At 45.2% G+C, this 23,526-nt stretch overlaps 1 protein-coding gene and 1 long non-coding RNA gene across 3 annotated transcripts in view; one reads left to right on the forward strand and one right to left on the reverse strand.

Annotated features, from left to right (window-relative positions):
- Positions 1–4,037, reverse strand: part of oser1 (oxidative stress responsive serine-rich 1) — a 42,261-nt gene extending 38,224 nt beyond the window's left edge. Inside the window, exon 1 of the mRNA XM_068000231.1 lies at positions 3,666–4,037. Within this exon, the coding sequence (XP_067856332.1) occupies positions 3,666–3,777 (112 nt within the window). The 5' untranslated portion in view covers positions 3,778–4,037. The remainder of the gene's footprint in view (positions 1–3,665) is intronic.
- A 540-nt stretch (positions 4,038–4,577) lies between these two features.
- On the forward strand, positions 4,578–23,271 carry LOC137335405 (uncharacterized). 2 transcript variants are annotated; one of them, XR_010966399.1, is made up of 3 exons: positions 4,578–4,792; positions 22,673–22,921; positions 23,015–23,271. It is a non-coding gene; the product is annotated as an uncharacterized lncRNA (long non-coding RNA). The 2 variants fall into 2 exon arrangements; XR_010966400.1 differs by lacking the exon at positions 4,578–4,792 and adding an exon at positions 5,370–5,679.
- Positions 23,272–23,526: the final 255 nt, after the last annotated feature.

Raw genomic sequence — 23,526 nt, forward strand, 5'->3', positions numbered from 1 at the left:
ACTTGGAATACTGTGTACAGTTCTGGTCACCCTATTATAGAAAGGATATTATTAAACTAGAAAGAGTGCAGAAAAGATTTACTAGGATGCTACCGGGACTTGATGGTTTGACTTATAGGGAGAGGTTGGATAGACTGAGACTTCTTTCCCTGGAGAGTAGGAGGTTTAGGGGTGATCTTGTAGAAGTCTATAAAATAATGAGGGGCATAGATAAGGTAGATAGTCAAAATCTTTTCCCAAAGGTAGGGGAGTCTATAACGAGGGGGCATAGATTTAAGGTGAGAGGGGAGAGATACAAAAGGGTCCAGAGGAGCAATTTTTTCACTCAAAGGGTGGTGAGTGTCTGGAACGAGCTGCCAGAGGCAGTAGTAGAGGCGGGTACAATTTTGTCTTTTAAAAAGCATTTGGGTAAGATGGGTATAGAGGGATATGGGCCAAGTGCAGGCAATTGGGACTAGCTTAGTGGTATAAACTGGGCGACGTGGACATGTTGGGCCGAAGGGCCTGTTTCCATGTTGTAAACTTCTATGATTCTATGTTTCCTTTGGAGCTGTTGTTAAATAAATAGCACGCGAACCTGGCAAACTGGGTCCCACTGATTGGATTAGAAGGAAAACTGGGTTGATGCAGATGCATTGGTGAATCAGTGGTTGATTGGCATTACATAACATGTGGGGAGGCAGTTATTGGTGGCACCACAGACCTTCTTAAAATATGGACACCTGCAAAAAACGGTCAGCTGATGCCAGTCCCCTAGGTGTCCATAATTCACAGGTTTCACTGTAGTAGATTACAGCAAAGCATCACCTGAAGCCAAACTTTATTTTTTAAAAATCGTGTAAGTACAGAATGTGAGCTCATCCAAAACTCTGCTGCCCGTATCCTAACTTGCACCAAGTCCTATTCACCCATCACCCCTGTGCTCGCTGACCTACAATGTCTCCAAGTCCGGCCATACTTCGATTTTAAAATTCTCATCCTTGTGTTCAAATCCATCCATGGCCTCGCCCTTCGCTATCTCTGTAACCCCCTCCAGCCCTAAAACCCTCCGAGATCTCTGCGCTCCTCCAATTCTGGCCTTTTGCACATCCCTGATTTTAAATCACCCCACCATCGGTGGCCGTGCCTTGAGGTGCCTAGGCCCTAAGCCCTGCAATTCCCTCTCTAAACCTCTCCGCCTCTCCTTCTTTAAGACACTGCTTAAAACCATCCTCTTTGACTAAGCTTTTGGTCACTTGTCCTAATATCTCCTTACGTGGCTGGGTGTCAAATTTTGATTAATAATGCTCCTGTGAAGCGCCTGGGGATGTTTTACTACGTTAAAGGCGCTATATAAATCCAAGTAGTTGTTGTTGTTGTTAAGTTAGTATATACATGAAACGGCAATGTAGTTGATGTTGATTGGAAAATACAAAAGAGCAGCCCATTATCAATTGATGCATTTGCCACATTTCATTATCCAACAATATATCCAATGTAATTGCAACACCGTAATATAAGGAAGTAAATTCACTCCATACCCACTGGTACTTAGCTACTTAAAATAGCCAGCATGTATCCCCTATAAGTCAAGCGCACAAAAATATGTGAGACCAAAGAGAAGCAAATGATGGGGACTAATTATAACACCAGTCCATTAGTGGTGGACATACTTCTATAGATGATGTCAAAACTGTTTGATTAAACAGCAATTAGAATTTCCCCCAAAAAACAGGATGTGTGGTGGCAGCATGTGTGTCACTGCTGAAATGGCAAATCAGCACCCAGCAAACTTTAGATTCACTGGAAATCCCAAATTTAACACAGCAGGTCAGGAAAGAAAGAAGACGTGCATTTAAATAGAGCTTTTCACGACTACATGACGTCCCGAAGCACTTTACAACTAATTATGTACTTTTGAAGTATAGTCACTGTTATAATGTAGGAAATGCAGCAGCCAATTTGTGCACAGCAAGGTCCCACATACAACAATATGATAATAGCCAGATTATCTGGTTTTGGTGGTGTTGGGTGAGGGATGAACGTTGGAAAAGATACCAGGAGAATTCCCCTGCATTTCTTCGAAATAGTGCATTGGGATCTTTTACATCCACCTGAGAGGGCAGATGGGGCCTCGGTTTAACGTCTCATCCGAAAGACAGCACCTCCGACAGTGCTGCACTCCATCAGTACAGCAATGGGAGTGTCGGCCTAGAGTATGTGCTCAAGTCTCTGGAGTGGGGCTTTAACCTTCTGACTAGAGGCCAGAATGCTACCACTGAGCCAAACCAGTAAAACACATCATAAATTAATTGCTAGTCCAGGATGGGAATTCTCAATATGTAAATCAATAATACACATGTATGGTTATCAGTGTTAAATATTAACCAAATTGAACTACAGTCCCCCTTTAACAACTCAGTAGGTAAATGCACCTTAAGATGTGGTTTTGAACTATACATGCCTGAAAGGTCCGCCCCCCCCCCTCTCTACTCTGTGATAAATTAACCAGTGGGGCATTTAAGAACACAAGAAATAGGAGCAGGAGTAGGCCAGTCGGCCCCTCGAGCCTGCTCCGCCATTCAACAAGATCATGGCTGATCTGATCCTAACCTCAAATCTAAATTCATGTCCAATTTCCTGCCCGCTCCCCGTAGCCCCTAATTCCCTTTACTTCTAGGAAACTGTCTATTTCTGTTTTAAATTTATTTAATGATGTAGCTTCCACAGCTTCCTGGGGCAGCAAATTCCACAGACCTACTACCCTCTGAGTGAAGAAGTTTCTCCTCATCTCAGTTTTGAAAGAGCAACCCCTTATTCTAAGATTATGCCCCCTAGTTCTAGTTTCACCCATCCTTGGGAACATCCTCACCGCATCCACCATAACGATCAAGCCCCCCCTCTCAACTGGCTGTGTCATCCACGGGATAGGGAAGAGGTAACTACAAAAAAAAAACATTAGTGTCCCCATTCCTGATTGCTATCTGGTGACTTCTGCGGGAGAATACATGGTCGGACATGGGATCCAGCTCAGAAGTGATGTTGCCCCCCGCGGTCGAACAGCTGGTAAACACATGGGTGGACACTGGGTCCAGATCAGGTGCGATGCCCTTACAGTCAAACAGCCATGATGTGGAGATGCCGGTGATGGACTGGGGTGGATAAATGTAAGGAATCTTACAACACCAGGTTATAGCCCAACAGTTTTATTTGAAAATCACAAGCTTTCGGAGCTTTGCTCCTTCGTCAGGTGAGTGAGTGAAGCCTGTCAACACTTTTTATGGGGGGGGGGGGGGGTCTAAGGAACCATGTTCCATAAAAGGAGAGAAGAAAAACACTACAGAACCCAATGAATACTTATTGTAATTGGCATGAATATCAAAAAGCTGTTTGTATAACCAAACTAAGGCAAAATTACAGTAAAGTCTTGTAAATGACACTAGACATTGCAGCCTATGGAGGCCTTTTTAAGACACTATTTCTGAACAAATATCATCTGCTCTAAAGCAGCCCATAAAACCCAAGTAGATCCATAACGATGAGTCAGGACCTAACTTCACATTCTGGTAGGGGAGAGTTGGTGATATCACTTCGCATCAATTTCACAAAAATTTTTCTTTACTTTCTTTTTTTTAAAAAAAAAACATGTATAAAAACACAAACTGGCCACTCGAGAGGCTTTTTACCTTCCGTCTCCTCGGACTTTGCTGCTCCTGCTGCTCCTGCTGCTGCTGGGGACCGGCGTAGAGTAGGCTCGGCAGCGGGATCCTGAGAGGTAGGCCGCGGGATCGCGATCATAAAACAAGGGCGGGTGGAGGATAGCCGAAGCTGGGGCCTGGAACCCGGGGCCAGGCGGGAAGGAGCGAGACGCGAGGCAGGCGGCGGGTTCCCCTCTCTCTCTCTCTCTCTCTCACACACAAGGCCCCTTCCCGCCACGGCTTGAGGGTGAGGAGGAGGAGGGGCAGTTTAGACGTGCGGGACACGGCGAGCTAACACCGAGTATTTGGCGGGATCGCAGCCCGGCGCCGGTAGATGTTAATTCTCGGGGGGGGGGGGGTGTGGGGGGGGGGGGAGTTTTTTTTTTGCGGGATAACCCGACGCCTCTTGTTTACATTCAAACGCTCAACGTACCTACGTACGCGTACGCGCGCGCGCGCACGCACACGCACTCTCACAGTGACTCTGCATCTCCTCCGCTGTGCGCAAAAAACGCGTGACGTCCACAGCAGCGGCTGTTGACGTCAGCTGAATCGGTGTTGTTTTTTTTTTGGTCTCTCGCCTGGAGGAGGCGCTTTTGCCGGCGGCGGCGGCGCGCGGGGCGGGGGGAAGGCGGGAAAGTGCCAGTCGCACGCGAGCCAGCCGTTGAATATTAATGAGGGGGAGGAGGAAAGAACAACAACAACAATAAAGGAAAATGGAGCGGTCCTTGGTTACTCAAGAGGGTGAAGGGTTTTGATAGAGTCAATAAGGAGAAATTGTTTCCAGTGGCGGGAGGGTTGGTAGGCAGAGGACGCAGACGTAAGATTAATTGGCAAAAGAACTGGAGGGGAGGGGAGAGGAGAGGAGGGGAGGGAAAACAATTATTTGGTGCAGGGAGTTCTTATGATTTGGAATGCGCTGCCCGAAAGGGGTTGTCAGCAGATTCAGTAGTAACTATCAAAAGGGAATTGGATAAATACTTGAAGGGGGAAACAATTTGCATGTTTACGGGGAAAGAACAGGGGGAGTGGGACTAATTGGATAGCTCTTTCAAAGAGCCGGCAGAGGCACGATGGGCCGAATGGACTCCTCCTGTGCTGCGTCGTTCTGTGATGTAAGTTGTCCCGTGTGTAAAAGCAAAACATCGAAAGCTCCAGGCTGGGGCCTTCCCGTTTCACATTCTTCCTGTCCTGACAGTTGCATGGCGTAATGTGATTTTTCTTTCAAGTTCTTGTCCAATTTTGCCTTGAAGATGAGAAAAAAGGAAAAAAGAGTTCTTGGATGGTTGTAAAGAACTTGCATTTATGTAAAATATCTTATTACAGGGATAAGGAGGGGCGAGAGCATGGAGGGATTTGAACATGAGGCTAGAAATTTTAAATTGGGGGATCGGGGGACCAGTGTAGATCAGCGAGCACAGGGGTGATGGGTGAACGGGACTTGGTGTAAGTTAGGATATGGGCAGCAGAGTTTTTTTTGGATGAGCCACGTATGGAGATACTAGGACAGGTCAAAAGTTTGGTCAAAGAGGTAGGTTTTAAGGAGTGTCTTAAAGGAGGAGAGAGAGGTAAAGAGGTCACTGTTAACACCTGAGGACTGTAAAGTTCCGAATAGAAAGATGAGGTGCTGTTCCTCGAGCTTGCATTGAGCTTCATTGGAACAGTGTAGGAGGCTAAGGACAGAAAGGTTAGAGTGGGAGTGGGACGGTGAATTAAAGTGGCAAGCGACCGCTAGCTCAGGGTCACTCTTGCAGACGGAATGGAGGTGTTCAGCAAAGCGATCACTCAATCAAAGTTTGGAATTTCTGGCATTGGGAAACATACGAAAATGATGGTCAGGAAATGACCAGCTGGTCCATCAAGCGTGCCCCAGATTCATGATGCCTGGAGCATCCTGACTAGACACTTCCTGAACCCCCTGTAGCCATGTAATCTCTCAGAGGAGACCAAAAAAACCAGGAAAAAACCTGGGCCATTAAGGGAGGAAAAAAAGGAGTGCCAGGTAAGAATAGCCTGATTTTGGTAAATATGAGCCTTGCAGTGTAGCATGCATGTCACAAACATTTCACTCTTAAATTGGTGCACAATCAGCAAATAAAGAAAGACTTGCATTTATATAGCACCTTCATAATATTCCAAAGTGCCCTACAGCCAATGAAGTGCAGTCATAGTTGTAATATAGGAAACACAGCAAGCTTCCACAAACAGCAATGACCAGATATTTTTTTGATGATGTTGGTTGAAGGGATGAATATTGACCAGGACACTAGGGAGAACTCCTCTGTTCTGTTTTCAGATAGTGCTATGGGCTTATAATCCTCAGGAGTGGGACTTGAACTCACAACCATTCATAACCCAGAGGGGAGAGTGCTACCAACTGAGTCACAGCTGATACTATGGAATACATGGAGACAATCTTTCAGCTTTTTCACACCTACTACCATGTCTGGGTTGCCGTAGGGTACGTTGTGGGTGGCACTGAAATATCTTGTAACGACTCACGTCAGTTTTGTACCAGTGTGCCCCAACCAGCAATGCCAAAAGAAACCCCAGGCAGTCTGCATTCTAATGGACTCACACAAGAAGACATGTAGGGTGGGCACAGAGGTAGTTACACCTCTACTCTTCCAAAGTCCAACATCTATATGATTTTTCTGGTGCCGAAAGGACAAAACTGCTCATAACCTTCTCAAAACAATGTGTGACATTACACACCTCACTGAATATGCTCTCCCAAACCTCAGCATGGAGGTCCTAGAAGAAGTTGGGGAGGTTGAGATTGATGGTTTGGTACTAACATCCTTTTATTACACTTATTGTCCGACTCTCTCGCCCACCTACCCAACCGCTCGCTGGCTCACTTGCTTGTTCACTTGATCACTAACCCATCCACCCACTCACTTGCTCGCTCACCCACCCCCTCGCCCACTCACTCATATGCAGGCAGACTTTGCACAACAGCTTGCCACACATATTGCCCTCTTATCGTGTTAGAAGGCATCCCTTACCAATGTCATAGGAGCACATGTTCTCCTTTACTTGCTCTAGACAAATTGGGTACAGCTGATTGTACAGTGCCCACATTACGCAATGAATGTAAAGGATTATTCAATGAGTGGCTGCTATACCAGTCATCCTGGTTGACAGTCTTTCTAATCCATTTTAATCTGTTTCAATGTCCTCCTCTGACACCCTCCTGTTGCATGGTAACTCCTCTTTGTATTGAGAAATTGTGCAACGTGTAACAGAGTGATGATTTTGGAGACCTTTGCTTGGATTTGCAGAATCTCTCCCCTGTCCCTGAAGGATCTAAGCAACAGAACCTTTGTTTGAGCATATTATAGCGTGTAAAGAACTTGCATTTATTTAAGGTATCTTATATAAGAGGGCTGAAGAAGGTTACAGAGGTAAGGAGCAGCCAGTCCATGGAGAGGTTTGAACATGAGGATGAGAATTTTAAAATGGAGGCGATGGTGGACCAGGAGCCACTGTAGGTCAGCGAGCACAGGGATGACGGGTGAACGGGACTTGGTGCGAGTTAGGATACGGACAGCAGAGTTTTGGATCAGCTCAAGTTTAAACAAGGGTGCCGTCACTTGATCTGTACATCTGTGAACAGCAGACTGATTGATTTGGCATAGATAGCCGGTGATGGCTTGGAAAGATTTGGTGGCGTAAAAGTTTAATGCAGTAGTGACCTTCACACCATGAGGAAGTGTCGAGCCTGGGGTAGAAGCTGTCCCATGTCCACCCTTCAGGAGGTGGCATAGCTCTGTGACTGCCTCCCATGTGATATAGAGACACTAAAATGGAGGCACCGCACCTTAGCAAGGATATATTGGCCTTGGAAGGAGTGCAGCGCAAATTCACCAGAATGTCACCAGGACTCCAAGGAGAGATTACATAAAGTAGGCTTTTATTCCCTGGAATATAGAAGGTTAAGGGGTGATCTGATTGAGATTTTTAGGATTTTGAAAGGAATTGATAGGGTAGATAGAGAGAAACTTTTTCTGCTGGTGGGGGAGTCTAGGACAAGGGGACATAACCTTAAAATCAGAGCCAGGCCATTCAGGGGAGAAGTTAGGAAACACTTCTTCACCCAAAGGGCGTAGAAGTGTGGAACTCTCTCCCACAAAAAGCAGTAGATGCTAAATTAATAAATTTAAATCTGAGATCGATAGATTTTTGCTAGCCAAGGGTATTAAGGAATATGGAGCCAAGGCGGGTGGACGGAGTCAGCCATGATCTCATTGAATGGCGGAACAGGCCCGATGGGCTGAATAGCCTACCCCCGTTCCTATTTCCTGTGAAGTCAGGACTCCTCTGACATGCCCGGGTAGGTGTGCCTGGGTCCGTAATGCCAGTCCCAGGGTTACAACAGTTGCATGTACAATGCCTAAGGTCTGGTCACACCTGTCTTTTGTGCCTCTTCAGGAACTGCTTTTCCTCTTTCAAATCCAAGAGCATCATCAGAACCACCCCAAAGGAATTCCAATCCTGGTCACTTTAGTTTCAAAGCAGCCGGTAGTAAAGCTACTGTAGAAAAAGGAGTTGCATACAAAAGAATGGAGTGGGGTGGGGGGGGGAGATGAGGAGAAATATTTTTACGCAGCCAGTTGTTACGATCTGGAATGCGCTGCCTGAAAGGGCGGTGGAAGCAGAATCAATAGTAACTTTCAAAAGAGAATTGGATAAATACTTGAAAAGGAAACATTTGCAGGGCTGTGGGGAAAGAACAGGGGAAGTGGGACTAATTGGATAGCTCTTTCAAAGAGCTGGCACAGGCACAATGGGTTGAATGGCTGTAAGATTCTACGGTTCTAGGAAAAGTCTTGGAATACAGGAAAAAATAATAGCAATAACCAAAGTAAGGAACCAAAGAAAATGTAGATAAAACTAGGTTATAAGCCAAAAAATAAAAACCCACAGAGTTCGAATCAACTCTGAAAAGTCCAACACAACTTTAAGATGCTCGTTTCTAAAGAGCGGGTCACTGAAACACTGGCGTGCCCATTTTATGTGGATGAGCAGCACTTTGGGAGAGAAGGCCTCCCCCAAACTGTCCCTTGGGAGGGAGCATGTGGTGTTCACTGGTATGCTTGATGCCCCTTGCGTCCGGTGGGCACCGCAGGGTACGGAGTGCCTTATAGTCACTGATAACAGCATTCTGATTTAGTTGGGAAGGATCCATTTGCTTTTGTTGGGACTTCTTTTTTGCTTATGTTGAGCTTCCTTTAGTTTCTTTCCTATGTTAGTGGTGCCCTAAAAGGGGGCACTTGTTGTGTTGATTCTTGTTTGGTGACCCTTGTGCAACCCAGTGTCACCCTTATTGGTCCATCAAAATAGGCCTCTCCCAAACTGTGGGATTCGTAGTGGGGCCGATTACCATGCATTTGCGTGATCCTGAGAAGTATAATGGGAATCGTGCTGGACTGCAGCACGGACTACAAAAAATAAAATTCTGAATACTGGCAGTGCCATGGATTAGGCGCCTGGAGTTCCACATCCATTTTAGTGATTCGCGCGCCCGTCCTCTGAGATTTTGTGAGACAGTGCGTCATAAAATCAGCTATATAGAGGAATGGATACCTGGGAGTGAGATACAGGCCGGGGAACAAAAGTCCTTATAAGCTTTTAACTTTTGCTTCAGTCTATAACATTTTAATGAAGCTTTGGAAAGTAATTGCCAGGAAGGAATGTGCAGGAATTTTAGGGATTTTTCTTGTTTAGGGAGAGAGAGAGAGAGAGGCCGTGTTGGGGGAAAAGAAAGAGAGACAGATGCTAATTGCAGAAGGGAAGAAGAAGAGAGCGAGATCCTGTTGGAAGGAAGAATCTAGTGAGAGAGGGAGAGATCCTGTTTGAGAGGCGGAGACAGAGAGAAAAAGAGACAAAAGTCTTGCTCAGTGGAGTTGGAGAGAGAGGGAGGGACAGTGGAGTTGGAGAGAGAGGGAGGGAGTAAAGCAACATGTGTGAGAGTCCTACGGAGAAGAGGAGACAGAAGAAAGAGAAGACAATGAAGGCAAGTCTCATAGAAAGACGAAGTGAAACAAAGGTACTGAAGTAATAAAATGACGATGAGAGAAACTGAGAGAGGCATACAGAGAAAGGGAGACAAACAGAGAGACAGTTACAGAAAGAGATACATTTTTAAATTTTTTTACAAAAACCCTGTTATGGGGAGAGATGTAAATAGATGACTGTTGTGGTAGGGGGTGGAATAGAGGGTCCCAGTTGTGCGGTGAGGCTCTGTTGCAAGCGAGGGGGAGATACAAACCCTGTAAAAATAGGGAGAGAGAAAGTGACCTTGTAGAGGGGCAAGGGAGAGCTAGAGAGGAAGAGAGACCTTGTGGAGGGGTGTGAGAGAGACAGTTTAAACTTTGTCTATAAGTGATGCCACATAACTACGGTTAGTACTGAACATTATAAAGTAGGGCATCTACAAACTCATTGGTAATTATCATGGGCCAGAATTTGCTGTAGCCGAGCATCAAACAGCCCCCGCCAGTAGTTAGATTTGCCCTTGCCCGTTTAATCTCCATGATATTTTGTGCTGTAAGTTGCTGGAAGTGGGAGATGGAGACGGCGAGGCGCCCCCTACAGGGCATCTGGGACCTGAGCGAACAGGGCAAGCAACTGGGTATCTCCTTAGCCGATCAGATTGAAGGATTGTATAAAATGAACAGTGCAGAGTCTGAACCAGGAAGTTTAAGTTAGAATAGTGAATTCAATGTCAAATCAGGTTCAGAAAGAGAAATAAAGAGAGGGAAAGAAGGATTGGATTAAGAGAGAGAGAAAAAAAAAGTTTTAAAAAATGTAATTTAAATTTTATAAAAAAAGTCTCCAACAACAATTAAAAGCTGAAGGAATGAGTCTCCACACTTGTAATAATTAATTTTCAGTGCCAAGGAGGTTGCCTGGCAGTAATTAACATTTATCACGCCGTTAAATAGGGTACTTGGACTGTAATGGACAAGTCCTATCTTTTTGTGGCGATGTTTAGTTTATATCTACTGCACAAATACAGTGACCTCACGCCGTTCAATGCATTTCAATGGTAAGTCAGACAGCGAGATGCTGCTTTCGCGAAGTTAAAGGTGGAGCGGTGTAACTCGGACAGCAGCTTCTGGGTTTTTGCGTTTAATTGTGCATCTGCCCCTCACCTGACGTTGCTGTGCGATTTGCACATAAATAACGGCGAGTGCCGTTAGCCTCACCGTTATTTTGACAGCAAATTCTGGGCCAATATGCGTAGAAAATTTCTTCTCAGCTTTGTTTACTGTCGTTATGGTGATATCCAAAAGAGAGAATATATTACATTCAGCCAGTAGAGGGTGGCCTAGCACCACAGCCTGTGCTGATATCCCCATCTATTGCAATCAGCTGTGCAGGAGTTTCTCCACTGGGTGCCAATCTACTACAGCAGTCGGTCGCCCATTAATTATATGTGCATCACTGACAGCCTTTGTAAAACATTAGCACTGATGGGGGAGGCCATTCAGCCCATCCAGCTCATCCTTCTGTAGAAACCTACAGTTCCCCCCATCACAGTATCAAACTCGTAAACGATTCTAGAGTTTTTGCCTGCATTACCTCCATTGAAGGCCATTCCACTCTGTGTGAAGTTCTTCCTGACATTAGCTCTGAACTTGCTTTTTATTATTTGTACCTATGTCCCCTTGTCCTGCAGTCACAATTTAAGGGGGTAGGGTAGCTGTCGGATTGTCATAAAAACCCATACTAACCTCCTTTGGGGAAGGAAATCTGCCGTCCTCACCCGGTCTGGGCACATATGTGACTCCAGTCCCACACTAACGTGGTTGGTTCTTAACTACCCTCTGAAGTGGCCTAGAAAACCACTCAGTTGTATCAAATCACTACCAGTGATTCAAGAAGAAGGCCCACCACTACCACCTTCTCCAGGCCTTGCCAGCGACATCCACATCCTGAGAATGAATTTTTAAAAAAATGTTGCTTTGTATTTACTTTTTCTATTCTGCTTAGTATTTTACACAGCTCTGTCATGTCTTTGCTCATTCAAGGTGGAAGAGTCCAAGTTTGTCTTAACTATCCATATAACTCAGTCCTCTGAACTGGGGATCAGGCTGTTGGCCTTCTTCTGCACTACCTCCTGGAATTGGATGATTCACATATGGCCTGGTGATCACACTGAACACAGCACTCCGACCTGACTGGAGCCCTGTACAATTTCAGCGTGAAGAAGAGCAGGGGGGTTCTCCCCGTTGTCCTGACCAACATTTATCCCTCAACCAACATCACTTAAACAGAGGCTGGGTATTCTGCGGCGAGTGACTCGCCTCCTGACTCCCCAAAGCCTTTCCACCATCTACAAGGCACAAGTCAGGAGTGTGATGGAATACTCTCCACTTGCCTGGATGAGTGCAGCTCCAACAACACTCAAGAAGCTCGACAACATGCAGGACAAAGCAGCCCGCTTGATTGGCACCTCATCCACCACCCTAAACATTCACTCCCTTCACCACCAGCGTACAGTGGCTGCAATGTGTACCATCCACTGGATGCACTGCAGCAACTCGCCAAGGCTTCTTCGACAGCACCTCCCAAACCCGCGACCTCTACCACCTGGAAGGACAAGAACAGCAGGCACATGGGAACAACACCACCTGCACGTTCCCCTCCAAGTCACATACCATCCCGACTTGGAAATATATCGCCGTTCCTTCATTGTCACTGGGTCAAAATCCTGGAACTCCCTAACAGCACTGTGGGAGAACCTTCACCACATGGACTGCAGCGGTTCAAGGCGGCGGCTCACCACCACCTTCTCAAGGGCAATTAGGGATGGGCAATAAATGCCGGCCTCGCCAGAGACGCCCACATCCCATGAATGAATTAAAAAAAATCTGGCCATTTATCACATTGCTGCTTGTGGGAGCTTGCTGTGCACAACTTGGGTGCCGCGTTTGCCTATATTACAACAGTGACTACACTTCAAAAGTATTTCATTGGCTGTAAAGCACTTTGGGACGTCCTGAGGTCGCGGAAGGCGCTTTGTAAATGCAAGTCTTCTTCCTTCCTCTCTTTCTTCCTTCCTCTCTTTCTTCCTTCCTCTCTTTCTTCCTTCCTCTCTTTCTTCCTTCCTCTCTTTCTTCCTTTCTCTCTTTCTTCCCTCCTCTCTTTCTTCCCTCCTCTCTTTCTTCCCTCCTCTCTTTCTTCCCTCTCTTTCTTCCTTTCTCTCTTTCTTCCTTTCTTTCTTTCCCTTTCTCTGTTGATTTGCTTTCTTGTGACCTATTTTTCCAAGGATCTATTTCTTCTGCTAGATGCAGGGGGAGCAGCTTGGCTCCGTGGTAGCACTCAGTCAGAAGGGCGTGGGGCCAAGCTCCGCTCCAGGGCGTGTGCACACTTGAGTGCAGTACTGAGGAACTGCTGCATTGTTGGAGGTGCCAACTTTCAGACAAGGCCCGTTCAGGTGGGCATAATTGATCCCTTGAAACCATTTGAAGAGCAGAGCAGCTCTCCCGGTGTCCTGGCTAACAATGATCCCACTACCAGCACCACCAAAACAGACTAACTGGTCAGTTATCTCATTTGGTGTTTGTGGGACCTTGCTGTGCACAACTTGGGTGCTGCGTTTGCCTACATTACAACAGTGACGACACTTCAAAAATAATGCATTGGCTGTAAAGCATTTGGGGCGTTCTGAAGACATGAAAGGCGCGATATAAATGTAAGTTCCACCTTTTACAATCCATTTCACTTAAAGTGACAGAATCAGAGGACTGGGTGATGATAGGGATCACCACTCATAGAGATGTAGGAATTGCTTGATGAAAAAAGACCAAGATGCATCTAGGTCACCTTCTAACCATCCTGGTAGTGGCCTGACACAATGATAATGGAGTTGTTGACTAATCGTAGCAATCGATCTCTATCAATTAGCCTATAACAGACCCAGACATGAGGTGAGGAAAACCCCCAGTGGTGGAGAGCTTTGGGAACCATAGGTCCAAAGTCACCAGTTCCTCCCAAGCAAGTTACACTCACCACATGTCATGTCTCAAATTACTCGTATACTGTATCCCAAAATGTTATTATCTGAAAAAAATCTATCTAATTTGCTCAAATCATCCATCTCTGGAAGCAGAATTCACGTACAGTTCAGACTGAGCGGACAAGAATTTCCTTTTTTCCACTCTTTGTTGACTCTGTACCATCCTGCATGAAATGAGTTTTCCAGTTGCTAGTGGTGCAGGGACCTACAGTACAAAACTGTCCCTAATTCAGCAGAGAGCAGGCATTCATCACATCAGTTCGGGCTGGATCCAAACCCAGGTCCCAGAGCTGAAAGGCTGGAGTGCTAACCCACAGAGCCACCCAAGAACGCTTTTAATAATCAAAAGTTTATGAAGAATTATAATTGAGATGTAACACTTTTCATGTTTTATATTTGTTCTCAGGATCTGGCTAATTTTGGTGAAGCCATGTTTATTGACCATCTCTTGTTGCCCCTTGAGAAGGTGGTGGTGGGCCTTCTCCTTGAACCGCGGCAGTCTATGTGGTGAAGGTGCTCCCACAGTGCTGTTAGGTAGGGAGCTCCAAGGAATTTGACCCAGCAACAGTGAAGTGCTTCAAGTGTGTGTTGATTTTAATCAGAATAAAATCTAATATCAAATTCAAATTAAACAAAGGGGCAAAAGCTCAACATAAGAAATAGAAGCAGGAGTAGGCCATACGGCCCCTCGAGCCTGCTCTGTCTTTCAATATGATCATGGCTGATCTTCAACCTCAACTCCACTTTCCCGCCCGATCCCCATATCCTTTGAATATACACAATGACTCAGCATCCACAGCCCTCTGGGGTAGAGAATTCCAAAGATTTGTAACCATCTGAGTGAAGAAATTCCTCGCATCTGTAAGGGGTTTTTACTGTTTCTCGGGCTTATTATAGGTCAGCCAGTTATGTTTTTCCTGAGCTGCCCTGCCCACTGTGCGGTTGCGAATCGCTTTCCCCTTCCTGATTCTGAGCTGAAGACTTATCGGGCGGTAACAAGGACAGACGAACAGACCAGTGGATTGGTACAACGAAAACCAATGTTTATTAATAAGAAAACTAAAACTACACGGTAAACAGTATTATACAGAAGATAAAAGAAATCGCTATGGATGCAATACAGTCTTACACTTAATGGGGTGGAAGAAACGGACACATCGAGGGAAAATTCTAAAATCACAATTTTAGTAATACCCCTTTAACTCCCACCCTTACACCTAGCTAGGTTGTCTTGTGGCGGCCAGAAAATTAATGCTCACCGGTGAAACAGATGAAAAGGCCTGGCCCCTGTGCCCTGCTGCTGCTGTCGACATGTGGTTGCGAGGTTTACTCGATGGCCTTCCTTCTTAGTTGCTAGCAGGCAGACAGGACACCGGGCCAAGAGGCGAAGAGAAGAGAGAGAGAGATTCTGGGAAGCCCCAGTTATATCCTCCCGGTATCAGGTTTTTTTTCGTGCCTCATCAGCTTGCTCCATTGTTCGATTTGAGCACGAAAACGTAAGACAAAGGACCCCAATCTCTGGTCTATTTACATAATGGCCGGTATCTGTACTGATGAGTTCCATAACTGCTTTCCATTGTTCCTGAATGTTCCTCGATGGTTCACCTTAGGTGGGATTACTTCTGATGGCTTGCCTCAGGGCGTGAATGCAACTGCTTGTCTCCCTGCATTGTTCAAAAAAAACATCCCTGTCTGCCCTTGTGGAAAGGTGTCCAGTTTCAAATGCTGCAGGCCTTTGGCCATGTGTCTGACTGCAGCCATTTTGAGAGGCCCTGGCTTGTTTAGAACACAGTCACACCAGGGTTATTTTTTTAATAACTCCAATAAATCTTCGGTGGGGGGGGATCATGTGAAATTTTGCAAATCCCTTCACATCTCAGTCTTAAATGGCTGACCCCTTATCCTGAGACTATGCCCCCTAGTTCTAGACTCTCCAGCCAGGGGAAACAAACTCTCAGCATCTACCCTGTCAAGCCCCCCTCAGAAACTTATATGTTTCAATCAGATCACCTCTCATTCTTCTAAACTCCAGAGAGTATAGGCCCATTCTACTCAACCTCTCTTCATGGGACAACCCTCTCATCCCAGGAATCAATCAAATGAAAGACAACTGGTGAAAGACAATTTTAGGATTCACTGCATTTAGGACTAATATCAGGAAGTTCTTCCTCATGTGAAGAGTAATCAACCTGTGGCATGGACATGGGGAACACGATCATTTAAGAAACAGTTGGATGCTTTGATGGGGCGGCTGTATGCTGGTTTTGGAGGTGAGCTAAAGCAGGCCCAATGGGCTACCTTATCCTCAGTCAGTCTTGTAAGCTTGTGAATATACGGCCCTCCCAGCCAACACTTCCCAATCGATACACCCATTTTCAACATTGGAAATGCTAATCCAGCCCACACTCATGCATGGACAACAACTTGCATTTATACATCATGGTATGGTACAGCACAGGAGGAGGCCGTTCAGCCCATCGTGCCTGTGCTGGCTCTTTAAAAGAGCCGTCCAATTAGTCCCATTCCCCTGCTCTGTCCCCATAGCCCTGTAAATCCTTTCCCTTCAAGTATTTATCCAATTCCTTTTTGAAAATTACCATTGGATCTGCTTCCACCACCCTTTCAGGCGGTGCATTCCAGATCATAACAACTTGCTGTGAAAAAAATGTTTCCTCATGTCGCCTCTGGCTCTTTTGCCAATCACCTTAAACCTGTGTCCTCTGGTTACCGACCCTTCTGCCACTGGAAACAGTTTCTCCTTATTTACTCTATATAGCACCTTTAATGTAGAAAAATGTCCCTAGGCACTTCATAGAGGTGAAAAAAAAGAAAACAGGTGCCAAACCAAAAAAGGAGATTATATTAGGGGGGATGCCCAAAAGCCTGGTCAAAGAGATGGATTTTAACAAGGGTCTTAAAGGAGGAGAGAGAGAGGTGGAGTGGTTTAGGGAGAGAACTCCCAAGCAGCAGTATGTAATCGAGGAAGAGAAGGGGACCAATGTTGGATCTTCCTTGGGACTCCCGAGGTGACTGTGTGGGAGTAGGAAGAGAAACCATTGCTAGACATGCTCTGGCTTTGATCAGATAGGTAAGAGTGGAACCAGGGGAGGGCAGTCTCACCAAGCTTTTTTTAAAAGTAAAACTCTGGGCTCATTGTAGTCTATTTGATACACTGCTCCAATATTGAGTCCCATCATTGATTCATCTCTTTAAATAATTTCATCCGTGCAATAAAAACAGCTTTTAAGGCTGCTGTTTTCGCCACTAATGCCAGTCATCGATTGCTGTGAAAAGCTATTGCCATTAGATAATGACGTCTAGCTGCTTGCTGAAATTGCAGACAATTCGATTTTCTTATGGTTAAATGTTTGTTTTCCTTTCTAAAGAGTGCACAGTAGGCACTCCCAATTTTCTCCTTCTCTCCTGAAGGTGCTAACTCATGCCAGAGTCCATTTCCACATGGGGACCAGAACCTTCTCTGGTACTTTGACCCGGTGGCCACTCACCATACGGGAGCTTAAATAGTGAGTGTTGATAAGCTAGTCAATCGCAGCGTTACAGCTGATCCCGATCATGACCTCAGCGGGTGTCTACATATGTCTACTTTTTTTTGCAGTTATGGGTACAGTAGCGTAATGCTTATGTTACTGGACTAGCACCACAGTCAGGCCTGGACTAATAATCCAGAGGATGTAAGTTCAACTCCTGTCAGGGCAGTTTGAGAATTTGAATTCAGTTTTTTAAAATAAATTTGGAAATTTAAAAAAGATGGCATCAGTAAAAGTGACCATGAAGCTGTCAGGTTGTCGTTAAAAAACCCAACTGGTTCACTAATGTCCTTTAGGGAAGGAAACCTGTCGTCCTTACCCGGTCTGACTCTTAACTGCCCTCCGAAGTGGCCTAGCAGGCCACTCAGTTGTATGAAAACCGCTACGAGCGGTTCATGGAGCAGGCCCATCACCACCTTCTTAGGGCAACTAGGGATGGGCAATAAATACCAGCCTTGCCACCGATGCCCAGGTCCTGAGAATGAATGAAAAAAGAGAGGTGGTTCACTGGATAAATATCAGGAACCCTGGCCTTTTTCCCCCCACTCTCCCTAACCTGTGGGTGCTGAGGTCCTCTCCTGTTCAATCCCTAGTGATTCTTGTGGAATCTGCTCTGTTGTCGTCTCTAGTACGCTGTGTGGTTTAGCCAGAGCATATTGTTGTAATTATATTATGAGGGCCCCTAATAATCCAGTGTTGGCCATGGCTCTTGCCTTTAAGTCAGAAGGTTGCGGGTTCAAGTCTCACTCCAGCAACTTGAGTATTAAAATCTAGGCTGATGCTCTAGTGTAGTACTAAGGGAGTGCTGCACTATCAGATGAGACAAGATATTGAACTGAGGCCCTATCTGCCCTCTCAGGTGGATGTAAAAGATCCTAATGGTACTATTCAATGAAGAGCAGGGGAATTCTCCCTGGTGTCCTGGCACAGCATTTATCCCTCAATCAAAATCTAAAACAGATTATCTGGTCAGTTATTTCATTGCTATTTGTGGGGCCTTGCTTTGTGCAGATTGGTTGCTGTGTTTCCCTACATTACCGCAGTGACTACACTTCAAAAAGTACTTCATTGGCTGTAAAGTGCTTTTGACATCCTAAGGTTGTGAAAGGCGCTATATAAATGCAAGTCTTTTTTTCTTTTCAGTGGCAAAGGAAAAATGATCAGATTTATTTGGGAGTTTAAATAATTTCATATTCAACAGCAGCTTACAAATTCCATCTTGCGGACTGATTTAATTTTCCAATCACTGATTCAGCATTTACTGGTGTTAAGGGGACATTTCGAAATTCTCCCACTTGTACTGATATATCACTCCAACCGCAGCAAGCAGCATGGTATCCCTGTGACTTCCTCCATCAATGGTGGCTCTCAGCAAATTGAAAATATTTACATTCACAACTTTGTTACCGTGTACATCGAATGATACAAGTGAACTTGCGTTGGGAGTCGGATGTCAGGAGTGACGTACTCTGTATTATTTTTCTCTTTCTTTACAAATTTTTGCTCATTAAGCGAGGAACGCTTGTGTTGGGGACCAGAACGCTTTCCATCTCAGGCACCCAATTCAGCATCAAGCTCCCTCTACCCCAACAATATGTCTCAGAAAAGAAGTCTACTGCCATTTTTTTTCCATTGCCTGCATGAGCCACCTGTGTCTTTTCTAAGTGAGGTCGCCAATTTTAATGCCAATTAGCATTGTGGACCCAGGAACAGGTTGAGGCTAGGGTTGCCAACTCTGGTATTCCTGGAGGTTTCTTCACATGACCTCCCACCTCCAAACGCCTCATCCCCATCTCCAATATCTTTATAAACAAATGTGTTCAAAGAAAATGAACAAGACACACAAATTTTTTTAATTCCCCTGTGATTTTTCTCCTGTGTTGCTCGCTGAATCTTTAATTCCTGAAGACTCCAGAACAACCTTGGAGGATTGGCAACCATAGTTGAGACCAAGGAACTGGGTTGAAGCCCATAATTGGGTCGAGGCCTAGGAACAGGATCGAAGCCCAGGATCTGGGTTGAGGTCGAGGCCCGGGATCTGGGTCGAGGCCCAGGAACATGGTCGAGGCCCGGGATCTGGGTCGAGGCCCGGGATCTGGGTCGAAGCCCGGGAACATGGTCGAGGCCTGGGATCTGGGTCGAGGCCCGGGATCTGGGTCGAGGCCCAGGAACATGGTCAAGGCCCAGGAACATGGTCGAGGCCCGGGATCTGGGTCGAAGCCCGGGAACATGGTCGAGGCCCGGGATCTGGGTCGAGGCCCGGGATCTGGGTCGAGGCCCAGAAACAGGGTCGAGGCGGTCCAAACCCATTCCTGCAAATGCACTTACAAACAAGCTTGCAAAGGAAAATATTGGCAATGGAGCTGTGTTTATTTTTAAGAGACATCAAAATAGGGAACACTTTTAAATCAAGTTGAGTGAGTGATGACAGGGCCTGCCCAGTTCACATAAAAAAATGTCCTGGTACCAAACCAAAGGTTGCGTTGGAACCTGGGATTTGTTTTAAAGTTTAATAGAGGGGATCGAGATCGCTTAAAGCACAATAATGAACTCTTTCCACAAGTGAGCTTTCAGTCTGTTAACACAGCACCACCTTCGCACTGAACCAGACTCCGAGGTAAATAGATAACACTGAATGGACGCCTCTGTTATGTGGCTTTATTTATACAAGTGAGTTCTAGTCGGACTCATGTAACACAGATATCCATTCAGTTTTGACTTTATAACACCAGTGCGTTTTCTAAAGAAAGAAAAACTGAATTTAGAATACTTATTTATTCATCCACTGGAAAGCTGGATTAGATGTCCTGGTGATATCACTGAATCATGTGGTATGACTGGTCTAGAAATATCATTTTCCTTATTGTTTCAAGAGCAGTGGACCCCACAAGTATTATAATACTTGGACGTAGAGCAAAATTTTTCATCCTCTGACTATATACAGTGCCTTATCACACCTCAGAAACGTTTCATAGCGCTTCCCAAGTATTTTTGGAATAGTGACTGTTGTTATGGAGGTAAATTCAGCAGCCATTTTGCACACAGCAAGATCTCACAAACAGGAAAGAGATGAATGACCAGTTAATCTGTTGTTCATTAGTGTTGGTTAAAGAAGGAATGCTGGCAGAGAACTCCATGCTCTTCTTCAAATTGTACCATGCGGTCTCTAACATACGTCTCAACCACTGGAACAGGGAAAGAAGGCCTTAGCTTAATGTCCCATCCAGAGGGTGGCCCTCACCTGGTGCTGCACTGCAGTTTCAGTCCAGATTATATGCTTAAGTCTTAAAGTCAGGTTGAACCTATGACCTTCTGATTTAGAGGCAAGAGTGCCATCAACCCAGCCAAACATTGGGGACCATTTGTAAATATATAATCCTTATATATAACCACACTTGGAGTACTGCACACAGCTCTGGTCTCCATATTATAAAAAGGATATAGAGGCACTGATGAAGGTGCAAAAAAGATTCACAAGGACTGAGAGGATATACTTATCAGGAAAGGTTGAACAGGCTGGGGCTCTTTTCCCTAGAAAATAGAAGGCTGAGAGGTGACATGATAGAGGTCTTTAAGATTATGAAAGGGTTTAATAGAGTAGATGTAGAGAAAATGTTTCCACTTGTGGGGAAGATGCAAACTAGGGACCATAAATATAAGATGGTCACTAATAAATCCAATAGGAATTCAGGAGAAACTTCTTTACCCAGAGAGTAGTGAGTATGTGGAACTCGCTACCACAAGGAGTAGTTGAGGCGAATAGCATAGATGCATTTAAGGGGAAGCTAGATAGGCATATACGGGAGAAAGGAATAGAAGGTTATGCTGATAGGGTGAGATGAAGAGGGGTGGAAGGAGACTCATGTGGACCATAAACGCCAGCATAGAGCAGTTGGGCTGAATGGCCTGTTTCTGTGCTGTAGATTCTATGTAATTCTATGTAATGCAAATATACCTCCTGCATTGTAAGCTTTGTATGGCAAAATTGCCTTTAGCTTTTTTTCAGCCTTTTTTTCTTTCTCTAAAATGCAGGTGATTGATTTCCCTTCCCAGTTCAGAATTCCAATACAGTTAGGTTTACAATATCCAATTGAGAGAATTCTCTAAGGAATGAGTGTGGTCCTGAAGCAGAAGATCTACTCTGACCAGCTGAACCCGTTCCAAGTCATGGGCGATATCAGTAATCTATTGTACAGGTAGCTTCTGTCAGATTTCCGTATAAAGATTTTTCTAAAATGGAAACGTCGTGCCATAGTGATTCTTGGCAAAGTCCAAGTCACAAACTGAGCTCTGTTCCAGCATAAAACCCCACTAATTGAAGGTAGCATAAAATAGCACCATGGGATCTTTGACATCCACCTGAGAGGGCAAACAGGGCCCCAGTTTAAAGTCTCATCCGAAAAACGGCACCTCTGACATTGCAGCACTCTCTCAGTACTGCACTGGAGCATCAGCCTGGATTTTGTGCTCAGTTCTCCGGAGTGGGACTTAAGCCTTCTGACTCAGCGGCAAGAGTGCTCAAGGCTGACACCTTGATTGATCAACCCTTAACACTGAGTTTCTGATGTTTTGCCAGTGGTGAAGTACAGAGTTCCTTGTCATCTATCAGAAGCCAGGTTGGAGTCTCAATGGACAAGGCTGTGGCTCACTTCCTCAGAAACCTAATGGTCATGTGGTAAACCACAAGCTTAGTGACTGAAATTACATTTTTAGTGTGGTTTCCTTAATATATTAAAGGACACGGAGCCTCTGACAAAGTCTTTGCGTGCAGAGCTAAGAGTTCTGCCAGTTCTACTAAGAAGTTAACAGCTTTCCACCAATTAGCCTAGTGCAATATAGCGAATAAAATATTCAACAGCATCAACGAGATCCTAACAAAGGTGTCAGCCGTGGCTCAGTGGGTCGCACTCTCACCTCTGAGCCAGAAGGTTGTGGGTTCAAGTCCCACTCCAGAGATTTGAGCCTCCTAATCTAAGCTGACACTGAGGGAGCACTGTGCTGTCAGAGGTTCCATTTTTCAGATGAGATCTTAAACTGAGGTCCCGTCTGCCATCTCTGGTGGATGTAAAATATCCCACAGAACTGTTTGAAGAAAACCAGCAGAGTTCTACCTGGTGTCCTGACCAATATTTATCCCTCAACCAACACCACTAAAAAACACGATCATCTGGTGATTTATCACGTTGCTGTTTGTGGGACCTTGCTGTGTGCAAATTGGCTGCTGTGTTTCCTACATTACAGCAGTGACTACACTTCAAAAAGTACTTCATTGGCTGTAAAGTGCTTTGAGATATCCCAAGAATGTGAAAGGTGCTGTATAAATGCAAGTCTTTTTTTTAACAACATTTATCTGAAAAATACAGACGCGTACTCAATATGGTTTTATTTTATCCTCCAATTTTCTCCCTTCATTGTAGGGTTCCATAGTTGTAGTCTATCTTCAGTGGCCGTTCTTCATCCTCAACCGTTGGACCGGTTTTGATCCTGTTCTCAGGCAACGACCATGCTCTCTCCTTTCCAGCATCGAACCACCGGATGACAATCAGGAACCTCAGGCTAACTCTCTCCTCCAGCCCAGGCCAGTTGCAGCAGCACGCCACAGTTGAAGCCAACTAACTCAATTCAGGGTAGTTGGTGCCTCGCAAATCTGAAGTCCTTTTGAGGAGGTAAATAAATGATTGGATGAAGAGTTAGTCAGATTATCTTATTTAGTTGGACTTTCAGAAAGCATTTAATAAAGTTTCTTTTCGTTTGAGTAGAAATTAAGGCTCCCAGAGCTACAATGTACCTTCTGGTATCTGATAACGGAAGGAATTCCCCTGGTGGATAATGAAGAGCCCTCAACTTACTCAGCAACATGCTAAGCGTGGAAATGCAGACAAGTACAGTACAATTAACAAGAGAAACTTAACGTAGTTTTGCACAAGATTTTATCCAAATTGCTGGTGGATAATCAAAATAGTGGATAATTGGAATGGGGATAATAAAGCTTCTGATGGCCACTGTTGTTTCAGAAATCCAAGGTCCTAAGGCCAATTTTAGAGCCACTGGATTAAAAGTGGTGGTGGGAGGGGGGCTTCAGAGCTAAGCCCAATCCTGTCCTCACATGACAGCGAAACATCCGGCACAGGCACGATGGGCTGAATGGCCTCCTTCTGTGCTGTATTATTCTATGTGTACTTCCAGCAGGGGTCACTTGATAGTAATCAGAATTTGGAACTCTGGCCAACATTCCCCTCCCTGACCTAGGGACACTGAGGACAGTTGTTCC

Source organism: Heptranchias perlo, chromosome 19 (genome assembly GCF_035084215.1).
Source record: "Heptranchias perlo isolate sHepPer1 chromosome 19, sHepPer1.hap1, whole genome shotgun sequence".
Classification (NCBI taxonomy): Eukaryota; Metazoa; Chordata; class Chondrichthyes; order Hexanchiformes; family Hexanchidae; genus Heptranchias; species Heptranchias perlo.